General features: G+C 37.2%; 1 protein-coding gene across 2 annotated transcripts in view; it reads right to left on the minus strand.

Annotated features, from left to right (window-relative positions):
• Nucleotides 1-1,183: 1,183 nt before the first annotated feature.
• Nucleotides 1,184-21,265, minus strand: part of LOC121462857 (kynureninase) — a 130,214-nt gene continuing 110,132 nt past the window's right edge. For both annotated transcript variants that reach the window (XM_041674818.1, XM_041674817.1), the window contains exons 11-14: nt 10,258-10,310; nt 8,465-8,550; nt 2,519-2,749; nt 1,184-1,669 (exon numbers count right to left, since the gene is read on the minus strand). In XM_041674818.1, the coding sequence (XP_041530752.1) occupies nt 1,538-1,669; nt 2,519-2,749; nt 8,465-8,550; nt 10,258-10,310 (502 nt within the window). In that variant the 3' untranslated portion in view covers nt 1,184-1,537. The remainder of the gene's footprint in view (nt 1,670-2,518; nt 2,750-8,464; nt 8,551-10,257; nt 10,311-21,265) is intronic.

Genomic DNA, 21,265 nt, shown 5'->3' on the forward strand with positions numbered 1-21,265 from the left:
TGCAATTACCCATGTCCAGAACCAGGTTTATGAGCTGGCTCACCCCAACATCTAACTCATCTGTGATGTGCTGGAGCACGTGAAGGGGGTGATCTTACAGACCCCAAGCTGCGGGATCTCCACAACACAACAGCAGGGTAACCAAGAGGAGTTCCGGTGAGAACCCAGCATCAAAGTGTAGCAGAAATCAAAGACCCAGAACCAGACCAATCACTCATTGCATTGAACACTTGCAATTAAGATATATGGATAAAAGAGTTTGCTGCATGACTCACCGTGTCAAACTACAGCTTCTATGATGAAATTGGTTTTCTTCTTCTTCTTTTTCTCTTAAATGTTATTTTATTTTGGTGGGAAGGTTTCAAGGGCAGAGGGTAGATACAAAGGGACTGAGAAATGAATGGGATGGAGATGCATGATGTGAAAGACACAAACTATAAATAAAAAAACAAAGTTAAAATAGCAAAACGATGACTGGGGAATGGTTTGGTGGTTGAAGTGCTGGCTGCCCAAACATTAGAACCTATGTTCAGACACCGGAATCCATGTAAAATCTATGTGAGACAGTGTGCACCTGTAATCCAGCACTAATGGGAGGGGACAGAGACAGAGACAGAGAAACCCTGAACACTCACTCACTGGTCAGCCACACGAGCTGAAGAAGTGAGTTCCAGATTTGATGAGAAAGCTTGTATCAAAATATGCGGTGGAAGGGTTGGGGAGATACTTAAGAGGACTAGAGCCCTGGTTGCTCTTCCAGAGGACCTGGGTTGGATTCCCAGCACCCACAAAGCAGCTCATGAATGGCTGTAACTCTTGTTCCAGGTGATCTGATACCCTATTCTAGCTGCTGTGGACAGAGCATGTGCATGCATGATGAACAGACAAACATGCAAGCAAAACACACACACACACACACACACACACATATATATATATATTTATATATGAATAACATTTTTATAAATAGCCAGTGTTTCTCTCTGTCTTCACATGAGCATGTAGGCCTAAGCATCTTCACCCTCATCTGTCATGTATGTGCATCACACACACACACACACACACACACATGCACACACACACATGCACACACACATTGTAATGGCATAGAAAGTGGGTTTTCTTTTCCTGGAATTGGAGGGAACATCACAAGATCATACATATTTCAGATGACTCAGTTGCATGTTTTAAAAGAAAAACTTGTTTTTACATCAGAATTGAAGAGACATTTCCTATGCTGATACAAGACGTCCACATAGATTATAAAGTTGTCAGTTTAATCACAGATTAAACAGAAAACCTTTCAGTGACCAGGGAATACACAGCTGATCAAGACAGTGGCCTACAGGTTGGAGCCATGGAATGACTGATTCCCGAGCCTTAGAGACTCTACATTCCCCAGCAACACAGTCATTAATGCATTTGTCAAGTTTTTTTTAAGTTTATATAATTATTACCAGTTCTATACAACCAATTTCCTGATAATTATTAATGACTACAATTCAAGAGTAGTGAAGTGAGATTTGCTTGAGTTATTCTAGATAACATGGATAGTTTTTGCAGAGTTAAGTATGGCAGCGAGCAGTCTGACAAACTTATAAACATCGTGGAAAGAATTGTAGAGAGGAACAGGGGCCACACGGATGCCATCTGGTTCTCGTTTGTCACACTGGAAAGAAAAAGAAAATCGTCATCTTAGCAGTATCCACACACAGAAACTCTACTTACAATATAAAATTCCGTAGATCATGTCTTCCCTAAAACTCAATACACGAGCATTTTTTAAAAACTGTCTCTGTAAGTTTAAACTTTCTTCTTAATTTTGACACAGCAGTGGATTCAATGTGACTGTCTAAATTATATTTCTGAAGTCACTGAGAGTTATCTTTGAAAATGGATTCTCTACCCAGCTTTCCAGAGGGTAAGCCTCAGGGTTGATGAAACCCTGGGACCAGTTTAAATGTCCAATCCCTCAGTGAGATGCTAGGAGCTTTAGAAACCACCCTTTATTAATTCTCTAACCCTTAATCATAGAGAGAGAAATTGTTTCTCTGTCCCCAGAACTGCTGATGGGTTTGAAAGTAGGACCACATAATTACATGTCGCGTTGTCATCACCATGACCAAGTTTAAGAATATGCATATGTATATCTATCATCTATCTATCTGTCTATCTATCTATCTATCTATCTATCTATCTATCTATCTATCTCCAAGTCAAAACTGGTAAAAACCTTTTCTTCACTTCAATGAAATATATTCCCTCTTAACTATTAAAAACTGAGTAAATAACAAGAGTATTTCTCAAAAGCAGGATTTGTTGTCTAATCTGATCAGAAACAGCAGAGGGCACTTGTGACTATCAATCTGCAGAGTGATGAGTGCCAAGTTGGTGTTCAACTTATCCTGACTGGCTGACAGGAATGATATGTAAACTGAGGAACCTAAGACCCATCCTAAACTGAAACCCAAAGAGAACCTGTGGTTCAATGCAAGCCATGAACTGATCATATACATACAACGACTCCTCTTTTTTCCAGTTCCTTAAAAACGCCTTTCTTGGAAATGGAAAAGGTCAGTGTTAACTGGCAGCCACGTTCCTCTGCTCTGGGTGGGGTGATGATGTTCACAAGTGGCCCCTTGTTTCCTGTGTTCCCTTTGCTGCGGTACTGTTTGAGCATGTATTCCAGATAGCCTGTCAGCAGAATGGATTTTCTCCTCAGGGCTGTCATAGTTGCCTGCTGGAAGAGCTGAGGATGACAATCAGATTAGTAGTGCCTACTGACTTAAAGATACACAACACTTAAATGTAAATCACACATAAAAAAAAATTCCCATTGTCGACCTATTAAAAGCTCATCACCTTTCAGGAAATCTTTTCTCTATTAAAACATGCCATGTTTTTTAAATGCTTTGTCATTAATAGTGAAGAAAATATATGTAAATGCCATTTTAAACAATATTTGCAAGAGAAGGAAAGTTTTGCTTAAGACCATTCAACTGTTGTCTGTATATAGTTTGGTCCACAGAACATCCTACATAAGACAAATACATGCGTATATGTGGATTTTGGTATTGTCCACAACATTTTGGTGATCACTATATTTTACCAAGTCAGTATTTTGTTGTCGTTGTTTGTTTTCTGAGACATGGTTTCTCTGTGTAGCCCTGACTGCCCTGGAACTTGCTGTGTAGACCAGGCTGTCCTTGAACTCAGAGATCCCCCTGAGTGGATGGGATTACAGGTGTGAATCGCTGTCACCCAGTTTATATTTGCAAAGCTAAATTATGAAGCTGATTTTCTCAGAGATGCTAACAATGCTGCATCAGTATTTATTATTGCTGAGGAATTTAGCTGCCAGTACCTTCCTCCTCTCAGTTCCTTGCAAACTCTAGCACTTGTGCAAACATTACCACTTGCTGTCTGATGGGCCTGTCAGAATTGGAGACAAGGGTCTACAATAATTGTTGTGCTAATATTATGAGCCAGAACAGACATGCCTTTTCTGTCTTGTTTAAAAAATGTATCCTCCACATAAGGACCGGAGGAAATGTTAACAGCGTGATGCATATGGCACTCCATTAATGTCCTTTGCTGTAACATGAGCGAAAAGATCAGGAATAAATGTGAGTGATGTCATTCAGTGATAGTGGGATTCATCAAGACATGAAACAGCATGTGGGAGAAGGAATTCTAATAAGACTTGACCCAGTAAGCCAAGATTTCTCTGGATATACTGTGTATAAGGTATGGACTTGCTAAAAGTTAGGACCGTGATTTAGTGAAATTAGTGACGGTCCAGCTGCAGGCTCGAGGTCCGGGCCTAAAGCTGTAAAGTTGCTGAAGAGAGAAGCACTGTTTGAGATGAGTGACTGCACCTGTTACTGCAGGCAGATGGAGCTGCAGGAAGATGCAACTGCAGGCAGAGGCTGGTGTAGGACGGTGCAGGTGTCTTTGTAGAGACAGCACCACCAGCTTCAGGACATTAGGGCCAAGCTGCCGGGAGCTTTATTACCTTTTACAAAACAAGACTGGCCAGCTGGAGCTTCTGCGAAGCCAGTCAGGGTTTAGGACAGCACACTCTTTGCAGAGTAGAAGCAGACTGGCCAGGCATGTCTCATAAGACTTTGAAACGGACGATGAGATGCATTAGCTCAAGTTTCTCTCTGGATATCATAAGATTCTAGAATTATCTTGTTTAATAAACTATTCTATAAAATTTTCAGGTTCAGCTACTGGCCCCCAAATATGCACGTAGTGTAATGTGTAAAATACAACTTGCCCCCTTCCACCTGCTTCCAGGACCCTGCAAGTACCCAAACCCTTGACAGCCATGGCCCATAACTATAATAGCATTGAACTTTCACGTGACGTTGACACATCCTCTCACACACTATAGTTAAGGATCCTACTGAACAGTATCTAATATGTCGACTGTTATATAGCTACTTGCAAACACCACATTCCCTGGGTATAATAACAAGGAAAAATAGGACTGCACAAAGAGAGTGTTTTCCGTTGGGTATGGGCTCCGTGAACGAAGACCCTATGTATATGGAGGAAAAGGTATCACTTTTAACAATTCATTTGTATATGCAGGGAATGAAGCTCTTGGAGACCATTAACTATCACCTTTTTCTTTTTTCTTTCATTTTATTTCTGTTTTTCTCTATATACTTTTCCTTTACTTTTGCTTCTTTTCTTTTCTCCTTCCTTCAGGTTTTCTCCCTTTCTTTCCTTCTTTCCTTTCTTCCTTTCCTCTCCTTTGAGATAGTATCTTACTATGGATCCCTGGCAGGCCTAGAACTCACAGATATCCACCTGCCTCTGCCTCTGCCTCTGCCTCCTGAGTGCTGGGATGGACAGCTGCCATGCCTGTCTGGTGTCTTATGTTTTCAAACTTGTGTACCTATGCCTTGTGAAGAAACACCTTCCTTTTGTCCTGCTGCTCTCTTGGGCTTCATCGCCATGCACTCAGCTTGAATATTCAATTTGTGTTTTTGAACAGTTTTTATAGTTTATACCATTATAAATGTATATATTGAGCAGAAATTGTGTCCTTATTGCTATATAAAATACAAACATTAAATATAAAATTCAAAAAAATTGTGACTTAGCAGCCAGAAAACTGTGGAAATTTCTGAAATTTCTCTGTTCCACACGTCTTCATTACAAAACTAGAGTAAACAAATGGCTGCATAAATGACCACCACCTAGCAGTGGACAGGAAGTAACAGTTTCAAACAGATGATAGAAAATACTTTTAATAATATCAATTGAACAAATGGAGTTGTAAACAAAGCCATTTTTATTCTATATACTTGAAAAACAACTGGAGGATTCTACATTAAGAATCAACGGGACAGGGCCAGAGAGATATCTCAGCGTGCAAACTACTTGCTGCGCAAGCCAGAGAGCCCACGTACACAAAGGTGGAGGGAGAGTACAGAATCTGAAATGTCCTCTGACATCCATGTGTGCACCATGGCCTGCTTATCTCCACCCACTGCATAAATACAATTTTTTAAAGTTCTTTTCAATGAATATATATGTGTTTTGAAAGGATGAGCCGGTGTTGGTGGTGCAGACCTTTAATCCCAGTACTCAGGAGGCAGAGGCAGAGGCAGGTGGATCCTTGTGAGTTCGAGGCTACCCAGGTCTACAAGAGCTAGTTCCAGGACAGGCTACAAAGCTACAAAGAAACCCTGTCTCGAAAAATAAAAATCAAACGAACAAACAAAAACAGAATGTTTTGAAAGGGAAGTGGACAAGACAAAATGGTTATATCATTTGTTTCTTTCATTTAAGTCCTGGTCATGTTTCAGTAAGGGGTGTCCTCTGCCTACTCTCTCATCCTTTCTCCTTTGTCCTTTTTCTCCTCCAGCTGGCCTTCCCCCAAGTCCTCACTTCCCCCATTGCACAGATTTTCTCACTTCAAACCCTCTTTCTTACATTCCCCCCAACATTTCTCCTTTCTCATCTCCACAGCATGGTCTGCTCTCTCCCAGAAAGAAACAAACCAAACATATAAGATAAAGCCAAGGAGCTTAACTTGCCAATGCTTACTGACCTGGCTCAGAAATAGATGGGGATTACAATATCAGAGAATGGAAATGGGGATTGGGTGTTATTTTGTAATTTTTAACCTTTGCAGTTTAAAATTTTGAGGAAAAAACTTTGAAACCACTTCAGTTGCTACAAAGATTGAGGGTGTATTTAAAAAAAAATGATCAAAGAAGAGGCTCAGTTGGAGAGGGGCAGAGAATGAGTTAGAAGAAGAGGCTAGAGGCAGAAAAGGGAAGGAGGAAAGTGACATAATTATATTTCAATTAAAATGTCTAAAAATTAAAAACTAAAAATGGGGAAAAGACCATTTGGCTAGAACATAGCCTTGGTAGTGAATAGGTACAATAATCCCAAATCCCAAACCCAAAGCCAATGTGACCTGTGTGCCCAGCCACAGGTGGCTGTTAAGGTTTGTTGGGTAGGTTTAAGTTTAGGTATTAAAGAGAAAGATCAGTCGATCCCCAGAGTCTGGAAATAGAAAGTTGATATACATGGCTCTCATTCAGCATGAGACCAGCGGTAGAATAAAGGAGAGTCTGCCTCTCTTCTGTGCAGATGGTTTGCTAAATGAGAGGGACTGGGTGTGGCCCCCCAGGCTGGAATCACTCCACCTCAAAGGTGGAGGCAACTGATTGGAGGCCATCCTGTCTTGAGTAAAAAATAATAATAAAATGGACAATTTCAGAATATATGGATAAGGGAAATCAGAAGCAATGAGGTAAATGCTAGCCCTGCCTAGCTCACTAGGGTGTGTCTTGGTGGCTTCCATTCTTAGCCCTTCTGTTACAACCTTGCAAAGTGGGATAACACCTCCTGTCTCCAAACCACTAAACACACTGTTTCTCTTCATGGTTACTTGTTATTAAATAGTACTAGACAACTACTAAATATACTTAGACAAAGTACTGCACAGACTTTTCCTCCAAAAGACTTTGAAAGGTGTTTAGCAGATTGAAAACTAATCTTGTCACTTGGTGTATTTTCTATCAAAACAATACAGTTCAAAAAGGTGAAAACAGCACATGCTCCATCTAGTGGTTAAACTGAGAAGGTGCTTCCTAAACTAGGATGAAAAGAGAAAGCAAGCGATAAAGGTGCACAATAACAGGAATTTGATACTGCCACCCAGTGGCCATGATAAAAAACTACTATATTTTCGGTTTAGAAGAGAGACCTTTTCTTTTTAATCAACACTTTCAAGGTCAAATCCTGCACAACAGGATTTCCTAAAATATCACGAATTAGGTGATTTAGAAGGTATTAAAAACATCCCAAATCTTCAATTGACTAACGGAGGCATAAAACATCTGTTTAAAGAGGTATAATTTGAAATACATTTTAGTTGAATTTATTCAATAATATAATAATATCAATATAAAATATATAACTTTAGAAATGTATTATTATTTTATATGTATGGGTGTTTTCTCTTTATGCATGTGTATATGTGCACCAAATGTCTGCATGGTGCCCACAGAGACCAGAAAAAGGCACTGTATTCCTTGGGACTGGAGTTATAGACAGTTGTAAGCTGCCATGTGGGTGCCCGCAATCAAACCCAAGTCCTGTGGTTGGGCAGCCAGTATTCTTAACCCCTGAGCCACTTCTCTAGCCCAAGGTTATATAATTTTAATTACCTGATAAGTAATAATTATATGTATTATATTTACTGGAATAAATTTAGAATATCACTAAGTGATATCAAACACATAACAGTTTAATTTCTAGATTATGTTCATTTATCTATATCTTTTTTTGTATACATACATATCTACAAACCTGATTTTACAAATATTAATACTGTGTAAAATCAATTTAGACAAATATATAAATTAATTTAAAAGAAAATACTGAGTGATTATGCCAAAATTATACATAGATATAATGCCATAGACACCTCAGTATAAAATACCTACCCTGTTTAGTGAAGCCACTTTATTCTATATATGGTTTCTCCATTCATTTAGCTTACAAAAGTTAGGTAACTTTTACAGGGCATGTTGGTTGTTCCTTTGCTTGCACAGCTGGAGGTAACAGGATGCCTAGAAATCACAACAATGCCTGGCAATTCTTTCTCAGTACGTATCAGCCTCTTGAATGAATTAACTTAGAATTAAATATTGCATGCTCATTTGATTTATGGAAAGTTGAACATTGATTCAGTCAAGTCCATATACATCTCAGTAGAACAGCCATGGATGCCTCTTCCCACATCAGGTCCAATTAACAAATTCAAGGTCACAGTCATAGTCACTGTCCCAGTGGGAAATGCTGCCTGTTGTCCATTGCTAGTGCTTATTCAGGATCTTTCTGAGTAGTAGAAACCCTTTAGGACCTGTGACAACCAGGTGAGGCAAGCAGAACAGGATGTAGGAAGGCAGAAGCCCAGGTTTCTTACCTCTAAACTAGCATGCAAGGGACAGACCAACAAAATGGGAGGGTTCGAAATTCGGAATCCACTGGCCCCAGGGATTAACTGCAGCTCTGAAAAATTAGTATAATTTATAGTAGTATCATTATTTACAACATCCTTTAAAGAGGGACTTACAACTATGAAGAAGTCAATATTTTAAAAGTAAGATTTAAAACTATCCCCCTCCCCCAGAGACATTCCTGAATAAAAGAAACTCAGAGGAGGGACAATTTTGGCACGTTTTCATCCCATGGAAATGCCTATGACTTGGTCTCAGCCCTGTCAGCTGACTTGACATTAGAACCCCACAAGGAAGAAACCAATGGTCTAAACCCTACCCTCTGTCTTCCTGGCTCCAAGATAGTATTTCCTTCTTACACTATACTCTAAAAGCTATTTTGAATGTCATATCATGAGCGAGCACATCAAGATTACAAGGCATGTGAACCTGAGTCACCTGAATGCAGAGAGAGGAATAAGATGACCTAGGGAAGTGATTTTAGCTCTAGGAGTTTTAGTAGGTCACATGGTTTTCTTAGGAAAGGGAGAGGAGATAGAAGATATGCCTATATAAGATGAGCTAGAAAAGAAAGGGGTTGGTAAATCTAATAACACTGGGGTGATCAGAAATTCACTTAAAACTAAAAGAAAAGTATTAAATGTCTTTGGAAAGTCATCAGTCCTTGGGCTAGCTGAAATAAGACCAGCAAGCAAAGTTCAATCCACTACATGGTTTCAAATCATTTTTTAAAAGCAAAGGCTCTTTGAACAATGGCCTAGGTGATATGTATGTGCCTTTATGGCTACTTTAGAACTCAATAGAGAGCTGAGCAGAGCACTTAAAATAGTTCCTATCTCCTATGTCATAGCAGTAGAGCCAGCTCAGTTCGTGACCAAATTCCCTCATGACTGATAAGAAATCTTACTTCAGTTAATTGAGGTGACAGGCATGAAGCTAACAGGTTAGCAGTCTGGCTTTTAATTTTACTGGTGTTGTCAACCAAAACTCTGTGACTTGGCTATTGCCAATTTAAAGACATATAAACAGCTCCTAAGATCTGGACACTGAAATTTATGCCTAACTGACAAATGCTCATGATACCTCTGATGTTCTAGAAGGCTGGGGTACAGCCATGGGAAAAAGGAAGAGGGCAGTTTTGACCCTAGTGCATGGCAGCTTACTACCCATTGATGCATCTTCTTATAGTGATTCTTATACTTTGGTGCATGGCAAATGCCATAGCAGGGGGATAACCGGAAAGAATGAATGTCAAAATTTGTTTATAGCAATCCAGTACACCATTGGGTTTGTAATTTTGAATTTAATTTACTCTTAAACTGAACACTGAAGTCAACATTATTCACGTTGAATGTGTGGAACAGAACAATGACTGGCATTATCACAAAACAATTAAGCAGCAGCTTGGGATTGACAGTCATGTTTCTCTGGTGCTGGCCTCGATCACCAAATTGCCCCGTCTTCCCTGCATGTGTTTTGGCCATTCCTACTCGGGAATCTGACCAAGCCACATGAGCCGCAGGCTAGATTTCACTTCCTTTAATCTCTCTTCAAAGGGATAAAATACAAAATCACGCTAAATCTATAAACACTTAGCCCTACATACTGAAATGTCATTTCTTATTTTGGAAACCACAATGACATTTTCAAAGTGCATTCCCCATGGGACATGTCTATTACATGGAATCCAAAGTCAGCTGAAAATCAGAATGAAGGCAAAACAAAATTGCATATAAAATATAAAATCGAATATACTTACTGTTATCCATCTTAAATCTTGTACTGCGTTCATGGCCAAACCATCCCACTAACCTAAAATATAAGATAACAATAGGCATTTGGTCTACAATGTTGATTTAGGAATTTGTGGCCAGCATATTAAAATAAATTGTGGTTAAAGTTAACTAATACTTAAGTATATAAATGTTACACAAGAGGATAAGACACTATCAAAAGTAAGGGAAAATAAATTTTCTCACATTATTTATTTTAGAACAATAATATATAGTTACAATTAATATTTCTAATACAATGATTTAAATTTTTTTTCAAATGCTTTCAGAAGAACATTAGTGGGGGTTTATTTTTAAATGATACACTAAAGCTTAAACATTAAAGTCAACGATTATATCATAATATTTTACAGTAAAGTCCTAGAGAGTTGGCCTAGCAAAACTTGATAGAGTGCTGAGAACATATAAATAATTTTCTAAAGAAATGTATTCTTTCAGTTTGAACTTAGTTTACATTGAGTATATCAGAAGTACCCAGACAGAATATACAAATTATAAAGGAAAAAATCATGCATATCGCTGTTAGTTGGAAAATAGAACAAAATAATTTAGAGTTAAAAAACAAAACAAAACAAACAAAAAAACCCACACAATCAAACTGTGAGAAAAGCACAGTGCTCCCAATCGTGAGTTTTCTTTGAAGAATGTTTGTTTGACATCCTATCAACTTGATTAGATACAGTGATTAGAATGAAATGAGCAAGCATACCCTTTGGTGAACCATGGAGGTTCATCAGACATAGAAATTGATCATGGAAGCTCTGCCCTAATCAGGGGTCTACTCCATTGGTGCCCTCAAATTTTGACTAGTCGATAGAAGTGCAGAAGGTGGCGCCTCGATGGAGGAGAGGGGCACTGTGGGCACTGTGTATAGCTTTGACCTTTTCCTGTGACTCTTCTGCTTGTCTAGTGGGTGCCAGGAGGTGAGGCACCCTTCTCTATGACCTTCCTCTACGGTGTGGAAGGTCCTTCTGTCTCTATGTGTTGCTTTTACTGGTAAATGAACAAAGAACTACTTTGAGCTTATGGTAGGGAAGAACAGAACTAGGCAGAGCTAGGCAGTATGCTGGGAAAAAGAAGGGCAGAGTCAGGGAGATGCCATAGAGCTCCCACTGGAGATAGATTTGCTGAAACTTTGCTGGTAAGCCACGACCTCGTGGTGATACATAGATTAATGGAGATGGGTTAAATTCACATGTAAGAGTTAGCCAATAAGAAGCTAGAGTTAATCGGTCAAGCAGTGTTTTAAAATAATACAGTTTCTGTGTGATTATTTCAGGTTGAAGCTAGCCAGGCGGCTGGGAACCAACAAATGACCCTTCTTACTACACCTCTTTGAGGCTCTGCCTCATCACTGGCCCAAGGACAATGGAGACCCTAACTGTGAACTAAAACCTGCCACTGAGATGCAGATTAACTGTTTCTCAGTTGAATTCTTCCTCCCAGATATTTGTTATGCAGGCTGACTAGCACTGTGTTGTCATTGCAATGCCTTTGGAATAAAGACTATGGCACTGCCTTTTGGAACTTGAAGAAATGTATATCAATTTCTACATAATAAGTGCATGAAAGTAAAATAAACTCTGAAATGTATGCATACCAAAAGAAGTTTACTCTTTTATTTTGTAAATAATATCCAACAAGCTTTTAAAAATGTAGAATGCTATAAAATGCATTACATGAATAAGCACACTACTGGCAAAAGAAACATCTTCAAGACAAAAAGAACTGGGTAGAATATATAAAATCCATCCTTCTGTCACATGCTACATGCTCACCGTGAGATAAAACACCCCAAAGTAAAGAAAATGTTTGTATATTTTCATTATTTTTAATTTTTTTATGTTTTATTTTTGTCTATGCATGTGTACCTACTTGTCTATATGTACACTATGCATGTGGGTATCCATGGAGGTCAGAAGAGGAACTGGAGCTGGAATTATATGCAGTTGTGAGCTGCTCCATGTAGTTGCTGGGAACTGAACCCAGGCCTTCTGGAAGAACAGCAGCAAGTGTTCTTAATCCCTGAGCTACCTCTAACCTTATTTTCAGTATTTTAAAAAGAGTTTCTTCTTAAGCATAAACAAAAGAAAAAAAATAAAGTAATATACATTAGATTCGTAAACACTTAAAATCCTGTATTAAAAAGGTAGAACAATTCCAGAGAAAAATCAGATAGGGAGAGAAATGATCTTACTTCTTTTGAGTGATTTCATAACGAGTATTTTTATTTTTTGTTTTTCAGAGAGGAGGAATAGCAAAATATTTCAAGAGCTATGTTTTCCTGAGTAAGGCACAAATCTGATCAAAGAGGAAATGTAATGTGCCCCTATTCAGCAAAACAAATAATGCATCTGAATCTCACAAATAAAGAAAAAGTTCAAATAATAGGGAATTAAACCCCACATTTAAGGTACCGATTTGACAGCATGATGTAAGCTTCGGGATGCCTATTTCTGCTAAGCATTCAGAGAAAAGCAAACTTTTCCATGTGTTTACTGATGTGGATTTCAAGCATTCAAGCCTTCCTAAAGGAGGACTTGACAAAATGCAAGGAAGATATCAGTAACAACAACATGAAGAATCTACATGAAACTCTCCATTAAAGTAGCAACCCCTCTCCTCAGATGGAAATTGTAAGCCACAGGAGCTGCCAAAAAGGTAATGGAAAATATACAGGAATTGAATCAATAATTGCCAACGGCTTAGCGAATACTCGGTGTACTGGGAAACACCAAGGGAAAGTGTAAGCATAGGACAGACCCAGTGCGGTAGGTAGACCAGTTATGAGAAGCAGCAAATCACTGCCCTCCAGGAAAGAGACCAGCCTCACTGCCCAGAAGAGATTTTGGAATTTCTGCAGGTATTTGTGAGCTGTGCAGAGATCTCCTGGACTGTAGCTTTCAACAGTCACATAGTTACTGGGGTGGCCATTTTGGTGACAGTCCTGTGTGGAGTCACTTATACTTCTGTAAGAAATGCTTTGCCCTTACTCTCGTTAGTCACCCAAATGAAAACTCAATGTTTTGCAAAGTAGACTTTGATTTAAATCTTACCTATTCGGTGTTCCCTACCTGGGATGAATAGATGTGAATGCATGTGCAAGTGTGTGTCTGTGTGTATGTTTGTGTGTGGTATTTTCTTAGAAAAAGTGTCATACACATATACCTCCATATCAGAGCTTTAGTTTATAGGAGTTCAGAAAGAAAAGGAAGTCAGAGCAAAGAGCAATGGCGATGGTGGCTGGGCAGAAGGAAGAAGACACATGTCAAAAACACCATTATTCAATGAAAGAAAATAACAGAATTTTTTAAAAGAAAATTTAAAATAAAATCCTAAGAATCAGAAGATTTTGCCCCAAAGCAGTGAACAGAAAAGCAGAGTTTGTTGAAACACTCCTTTAGAAGCTCTGAAAACAGAAGACACGGCCTTAAGCAACACTGAATGAAGCCCAGATACATCTGCCGTAGCAACAAATGACAACAGGTCCAGTGAGCATCATGAAGTCAGCAGTGGTCAGGAGACTCTATCTCCTTAGGAAAATGGAAGGCAATGTAAGAAAGCCAAAGAAAATGTCATGTGCAGGGTTAGTCATAAACAAGGAAAATTAGCTTATCATAAAGCAGAGATGACCTAAAATATTTTAAAACATCAATAAATGAGCACTTTTCTAAAAGAAGGTGATGTATTTCACTTAATCTCAGAGAGAAAAAAGTCTACACCGAAAGACAGAAATAGAAAACATTATAAAAACCTAAAATTGTTCCCTGCCACAGCCTCCCATTTGCCTCCCCAATCAAGTCCCCCTCCCTTGTCAGCCCAAAGAGCAATCAGGGTTCCCTGCCCTGTGGGAAGTCCAAGGAACCCCCACCTCCATCCAGGTCTAGTAAGGTGAGTATCCAAACTGCCTAGGCTCCCACAAAAATCTTTAATAAATAAATAAACTAAAATAAAAAATAAAAAAGAACATTTATAAGCAAAAAAAAAAAAGAAAATACAAATGACAGCTTATGCTGGAGGGGATGTGGAACAAGGAGAAGACTCCTCCATTGCTGGTGGGAGCATAAACTTGTACAGTCACTTTGGAAATCAATATGTCTCAGAAGATTGGGAACCAATCTACCTCCAGAACCAGCAATACCACTCTTGGGCATATCCCCAAAATATGCTCAAACATACCACAAGGACGTTTGCCCAACTATGTTCATAGCAGTTTTGTTTGTTAATAGCCAAAAAAAAAAAAAAACAAAAAAACCCTAAAATTGTAAAATAAAAGCTATCTCACTACAGTTTTGGAGTAGATAAATCTCAAAATTATTTATTCTCATCCATCAAAAATTATTCAATCAGACATAAAGCATTTGAAAAATTATTATTTTATAAGAGCAATATAATATCAGTACAAACCAAGTTAGAATGACAGATATAAAAGCAAACTAATCCTAAGAGTAAACAAGCACAAGCGTAAAGAATTTGACTGTGGCAGGGATACCCCAAAGCTTCCAGCATAAACTGCAAGAGTTTAGGGATGAAAAAGATTAGGGAAAGAAGCAAATCGTTACTAATTTCAAATTATATAATTCTGTACTTGGTAAGAACAAATTGGTAATTTAATAAAATAGTTTAACATGTAATTATTACAAAAGTAAATTCTTAAAGACAAATTTGCATTATTATACAGATATAGTACCAAGAAACATGTAAGGCCTACACTTTTTTTTGTTTTGTTTTATTGTTTTGGTTTTTCATGATAGGGTTTCTCTGTAGCTTTGGAGTCTGTTTTGGAACTAGCTCTTGTAGACCAGGCTGGCCTTGAACTCACAAAGATCCTCCTGCCTCTGCCTCCTGAGTGCTGGGATTAAAGGCATGTGCCACCATTGCCCGGCAAGGCCCACATTTCTAAATTACTTCAAAAGGACATGATTAGTAATCAGTATCAAAAGGAAACCAATTATCCTTGATTTGATGTACAAATCTAATATGAGCCACACAAAAATGCAACCAAGCTTGCTTTTATTTATGAAAAGTGCAGCTGACTCAAATGTTAGAGAGAAAACAAATAACACTAAGAAATATCTTTCTGAAAAACTATGATGACAGGGAATGATCCTGGAAGATTTTACTATCTGTGAAAGTTCCAATTCAAAACAACATAGAGTATGTCAACAAGTGAATAAATACATAAATCATTGTGTAATAAAAGTGAAAATAATCTTGAGAACATTTCTGTAGAACAAACAACTAGAAAAGATTATTTGAGTAACAATCTAAACAGTCATTTTCAATTTATATCACAAAGGATAAGCTGATCTAGAGATTTACTTATTGTATGTATGTTTTTTGTCTGCCTATATGTCTGTTTTACACATATATCTAATGCCTGTAGAGACCAGAAGATGGCATGCAACTCCCTGCAGCTGGAGTTTCAAATGGTTGATAGTCACTTTGGGGGTTCTGGGAACCAAACTCAGGTTCTGTGGAAGAGTATCAAGTGATCTTAACCACTGAGCCATCTTTCTAACTCCTAGCTAAACTTAATATGTATGTAGGCACAATATTCAACCATAGGGGAAGAAGGAAATCCTGTCATTTATGACAGTATGATAGAAATGGGAGCATTATATTAAGTGAAACAAAACATGTACAGAAAGACAAACACAGTGCCACTGATGTGCAGAATTGTAAAGGACCTGATTTTAGAGTGGAATGATGACTACCAGAGTTTGGAAAGGATGAAGAAGGAGGCGAAGAAAGGATGAAGGAGGAGGCGAAGAAAGTTGATCAATTGATAATGCGATAATATTAGACGGGACTAAGAAATTTTGATGCCACACTGCACCATAGTTTGATGAGACATTACAAATGAGCATAATGTTTTTCACAAGCTAGAAAAGGAGTATAAATAGCTTTGCCACAAAAAAAAATCATGTGTTTTAGATAGTCACAGCCAACCTGAGCTTAAATATGTACACGTACATCAACACACTGTGTGGTTTTATGATACATAATTGTGTTTTTATGTATCAGTTACAATCAATTTAACCTTTCTAGAAAGTCGTAATACAAAGTAATTCAGTGAGAATGAACAAAGGGTGATAGCATTGCACACCTGGAGTCCTAGCCCTGGGAAGTAGAGTCCAGTAGACCTAACGTCAGAGGCAGCCTCAGGGACAGAGAGTTTCTGGCCACCTGTGAGGGCCTTGTCTTCAAAAAAAGAAAAAGTTGAAGAAAGAAAAGAAGGGAACAGTAAGAAAAGTACCAGAAAAGCCAAAGTGTACAAAATGTCAGTGTTGTCTAAAAAGTTGTCTTAAGTGTCTAAACAGCAGCTTTCGATTTAGTGATGACATTACTAATTATAGTTATAAAGAGACATCATAGTTCCCCTATCAGAAAAAATGAAAAGTTTGATTATGCCCTCTATTGATATAAATGTGACAAAAAAGGATATTCCTCACATAATATTTTAGGAGTATTATGTGATGTGTATCAGAGGAAAGCAAAGAAACAATGGTTATAAAATTTATGAATACTTATACTACTGACAAATTCACATTCAAGAATTATTTTTCTGAAAAAAGAAACAGTGTGGTGTAAATTACATATAAGTATAGGTATAACATCTTAGTAGCTGTTCAAGACTTAAAGAAACACTTCTTTCATTGGGAAGTTTGTTTGTAAATTGTAGAACATCTACACAATAAACTATAATGTAGCTCTTAAGTTAAAAGTGAGGCAAAGAGCTGGATATGCTAATAACTATAAGTTACACAAAATCAAGAAAGATGAAGAGTACCTGCAGTATGTATTTTGGTCATATTTAATAATTACTTGGACATATGCTTTTGTTTTATCTCCAGCCAGAATACAAATTTGTGCATTTAGAGACTTGACGAGGTTGTAGGTTGGGGTATGTGTGTGATGTGATGTGTCATGAATGGTCAATACAGAGAGCACAGAAGGAAAATGGACCCACCTTGGGATGAGAATGGGGCTCCCCTGGAGAAGGCAAGCAAAAATATGGGTCTATTTTATCAGAAAAAGAAGGGAAGACTATGAGAGAGAGAGAGAGAGAGAGAGAGAGAGAGAGAGAGAGAGAGACAGAGGAGCATGAAAGAGGCACTGTGTTTCAGTAAAGCGACTTTCCCCAGTAGAGCACTCTTGATTAAAGCCCACAGCTTTGTCCACCATCTGAAATGTACCCAGCATGCAATGAAGAGGCTTTCATGGAAATTTACTTAATAGTTTTAAAACTTGTTTTTATTTTAACTTTTAAAATTATTCAATCAAGGGGGCTGGAGAGATGGCTCAGTAGTTAAGAGCATTGCCTGCTCTTCCAAAGGTCCTGAGTTCAATTCCCAGCAACCACATGGTGGCTCACAACCATCTGTAAAGAGGTCTGGCGCCCTCTTCTGGCCTTCAGGCATACAGACAGAATACTGTATACATAATAAATAAATAAATAAATAAATAATACATAATAAATAAATATTTAAAAAAATTATGCAATCAAACAGGAGTCTAAACAAAGGCATACTTAACAAAAGATTTCTTATTTTTAATCACATTTATTTATTTACTTAATTTTGTGTATGGAAGGGTATAGACTTGTGTGCCCCAGAGCCTTGTAGGGTTCAGAAGAAAACTTGAAGAAGTCTATTTTTTTCTTTACCATGTAGGTCCCAGGGATTGAACTCAGCTCATTCACGCTTGATAGTAAGTACCTTTATCTACAGAGTCAACTTATCTACGGAGTCAACTGACCACCCTTCAAAATATCTATTTTTTCCATATGTTTAGAATAAAAATCAGAACTTTCTTAAGTGTAATGTAGGAATTATGGACACATTTCATGTAACTGTCTGAATGACAGCAAGGTAAAGTGGAAGAAGAAATAGAATGGAATTTATTTATATAAGATGATCAAGTCAATCTTCATGAGTTCATGGTCTATTAAGTTTGAAAACAGGGAAGAGCTGACTGAAAGACACAACACTGTTAATTTAAAAGGCATACCATAATTAGAGACATTTCTTGTAATAATGTATAAAATCCATGACCACAGAAAAAGAAACACAGAAGAAAGAAAAAAGATATATCTCATTCTAATTGAAAGAGTCACTGCCTCTGTAAACATTTATAAGATAGCCAAGAGTTTGCTATTTAATCTACAGGATACCAATGCCCCTGTTCACCTCAGGCCAGAAGCACTTTATAAAATATTTCAAGAGAAGGATGTTTTGATAAAATTTGTTCCAGAATTAATTGTTATTAGATTAGTAGCTTAAATGATAGTTTTTGAAAAAAATAAGAAAAATGAAGAAGAGATAAAATTTATTGCCGAATGAAGGAACTAAGTAAAGGTTTTGGTGAAAATATGAACTTGGAATTATCTTTATTAGTTTACAGGTTGAAAGTGTACAAAATGATGATTTATTAAGTAGAATTACTTCTCTTGCAGCCACATATAACTTTGTAGTATATGACCCTTCTACACTCAGTCATATCAGATTTAACTCTTGGCATTTTCTTGAAAAGTCTGACTGTGAGACACAGAGGTGGAAGAATACAGTAACATGTTTCTTCATTTCATTTTCAGTGAGATCAAAGCAAAAATTGGGAGCAATATTTCAATCTTTTCTTATTTAGCAAGCTTTCATTCATTTTTGTGTATTCACTTAAGAACTGAGTATTTGTCATCTCTGGGTATGGGCTAATATTAAAAATTCAAGAGTATGAGTTATGATGATTTATGTTTATGTTTAACAGGGATATCAAAGACCTACTGTTCAACATAGCATCACAAGAGGAAAAGATAACTTGAGACTACACAATGACATGTTCATAACAGAAATATGAACAGAAGACTGTACCAAGGGGGAAATGTTCTCTTCTTTATAGATAATCTCAGTGCTGATTCTAAACTATAATCAAAAGAAAATTTTTGTATTACACACTAGAACCTTTGGGATACATCGAACCATGGCTTAAGATGAAAGGCTATCATTGTAACTGTGTTCATAAAAAAAAATCAGAAAGATGGCAAATAAATAACCTAGTGATGCATCTCAAAACTATAGAAAACAAGACAAAATCAAACCCAAATGCAGCTGGTGTCAAGAAGTAATAATAAAGATCAGGACAGAAACTAATGAAATCAAGACTAAAAGAGCAATAAATAAAATTAGTAATCAAATAACTGTTTCTTTCAAGAAACTTACAAGATTAACAGACTCTTAGCTAAATTAACATAAATAGAGAACTCTAAGTTATGAAAGTCAGTGATGAAAAGGGAGATGCTACAACCGAAGAATGGTGACATACTTAGTATTAAAAATGAATATACTACCAAAAGTAATCTACAAATTCAATGGTATCTCCATTAAAATTAAAATGAAGTTTTCACAGAACTAGAAAACATCCTAAAATTGACATGAAAATGTAAAGACCATGGATAGCAAAAGCAATCCTAAGCAGAAAGAATATAGTCAGGTGTATCACATTATCTGACTTCAGATTATACTATACATCAATAGTGACAAGAACAGAGGAGTACTGGCACAAAAACAAACATATAGCCCAGTAAAATAAAATAGATAGTCCAGAAATAAACCAACACTTATGGGCTCCTAAAAATTGATGGGGATATAAAAAAACTTCTAGAAAAACAACAACCTATTCAGTGTAAGGTATCAGCAAAATTGGATATTCACCTGCAGAAGAATTAAATTCCATGGATGAATCTCATGCTACCCCAAAATCAGTTCAAAGTGAATCAAAGCCTTTAACTTAAATGACCAAACATTGAAAGTGCTAGAGGAAAGGTAGAGAAAACTTGCCCAGATTCAGTTATAGACAAGAACTTCCTGAATGAATCCAATGGCACAGCAAATATCCCCACTAATTTAGAGTAAAATCACATCAAATTAGAAAGATTCTGTGCATTAAAAGAAACTATGAACCAATTTACCAGCCTACAAGATGAGAGAAAAATCTTTGCCATCTCTACTTCAGAGAAGGGGTTACTATCTAGAATCCATTTTTTTTTAAACCCAGAATACTGTAATAAACACCCACAAAAATCTGCCAATAAATAAGTGGGCCAGTGTTTTAGATATGAAGATTTTGAAAAAAAAAATTCTAACTGACCAACTAATATTCTTAGTTATCTAGGAATTCAAATTGAAACTACTTTGAAATTTCATCATCCTCAGTTTAAAGTAGCTATTACCACGGAAACAAATTAATAACATATGCTAATGAGCATAGCATTATGTGGAAAGAGGAACCCTGATGAGGTATTTTCCTCTGTATGCTAGGAATATGTTCTATTATCATTGGTTAATAAAGAAGCTGCTTTGGCCTATTGCAGGGCAGACTAGAGCTATATGGGGATAGCTAAAGAAAGAAGGCAGCCATGTAGCTGCTGAAGGAAAAATATGTTAGAACCCTACAAGTAGGCCACAGCCTCATGGTGATATATAGATTAATAGAAATGAGTTAATTTAAGATGTAGGAGCTAGCCAGAAATATACCAGAGCCATTGACCAAACAGTGGTGTAATTAATATAGTTTTTGTGTGATTATCTTGGGTCACCATGGTCAGACTCCAATTACAAAATGATACCCAGAATGGAGCAACATACATCCTCATAAAGTCTAAGAAAGCTTAAAATATAAAGGGCTTTTAGACCCACAAAACTAGAAGTCAACTGGAGCATCTTGGTAGCCACATTTTATTTCAGATAGGCTCTGTTTTCTGGCTGCAAGCAGAGGCTTGACTTCTTTAAGAGATGGCTTCCTGGTTCATCTTGGCTGCATGAACAACTTTTTTGGGAGGTACTGGTAAGGTGCCTTTAAATGATATTTGTGACATATGTATATATATATATATATATATATATATATATATATATATATATATATATATATGTATGTATAACCTGTGGATTCCCTCCCTAATAATACTTCACCAAA

Source organism: Microtus oregoni, unplaced genomic scaffold (genome assembly GCF_018167655.1).
Source record: "Microtus oregoni isolate MIOR12 unplaced genomic scaffold, Mior012 000025F_ref0000491, whole genome shotgun sequence".
In the NCBI taxonomy this organism is placed as follows: Eukaryota; Metazoa; Chordata; class Mammalia; order Rodentia; family Cricetidae; genus Microtus; species Microtus oregoni.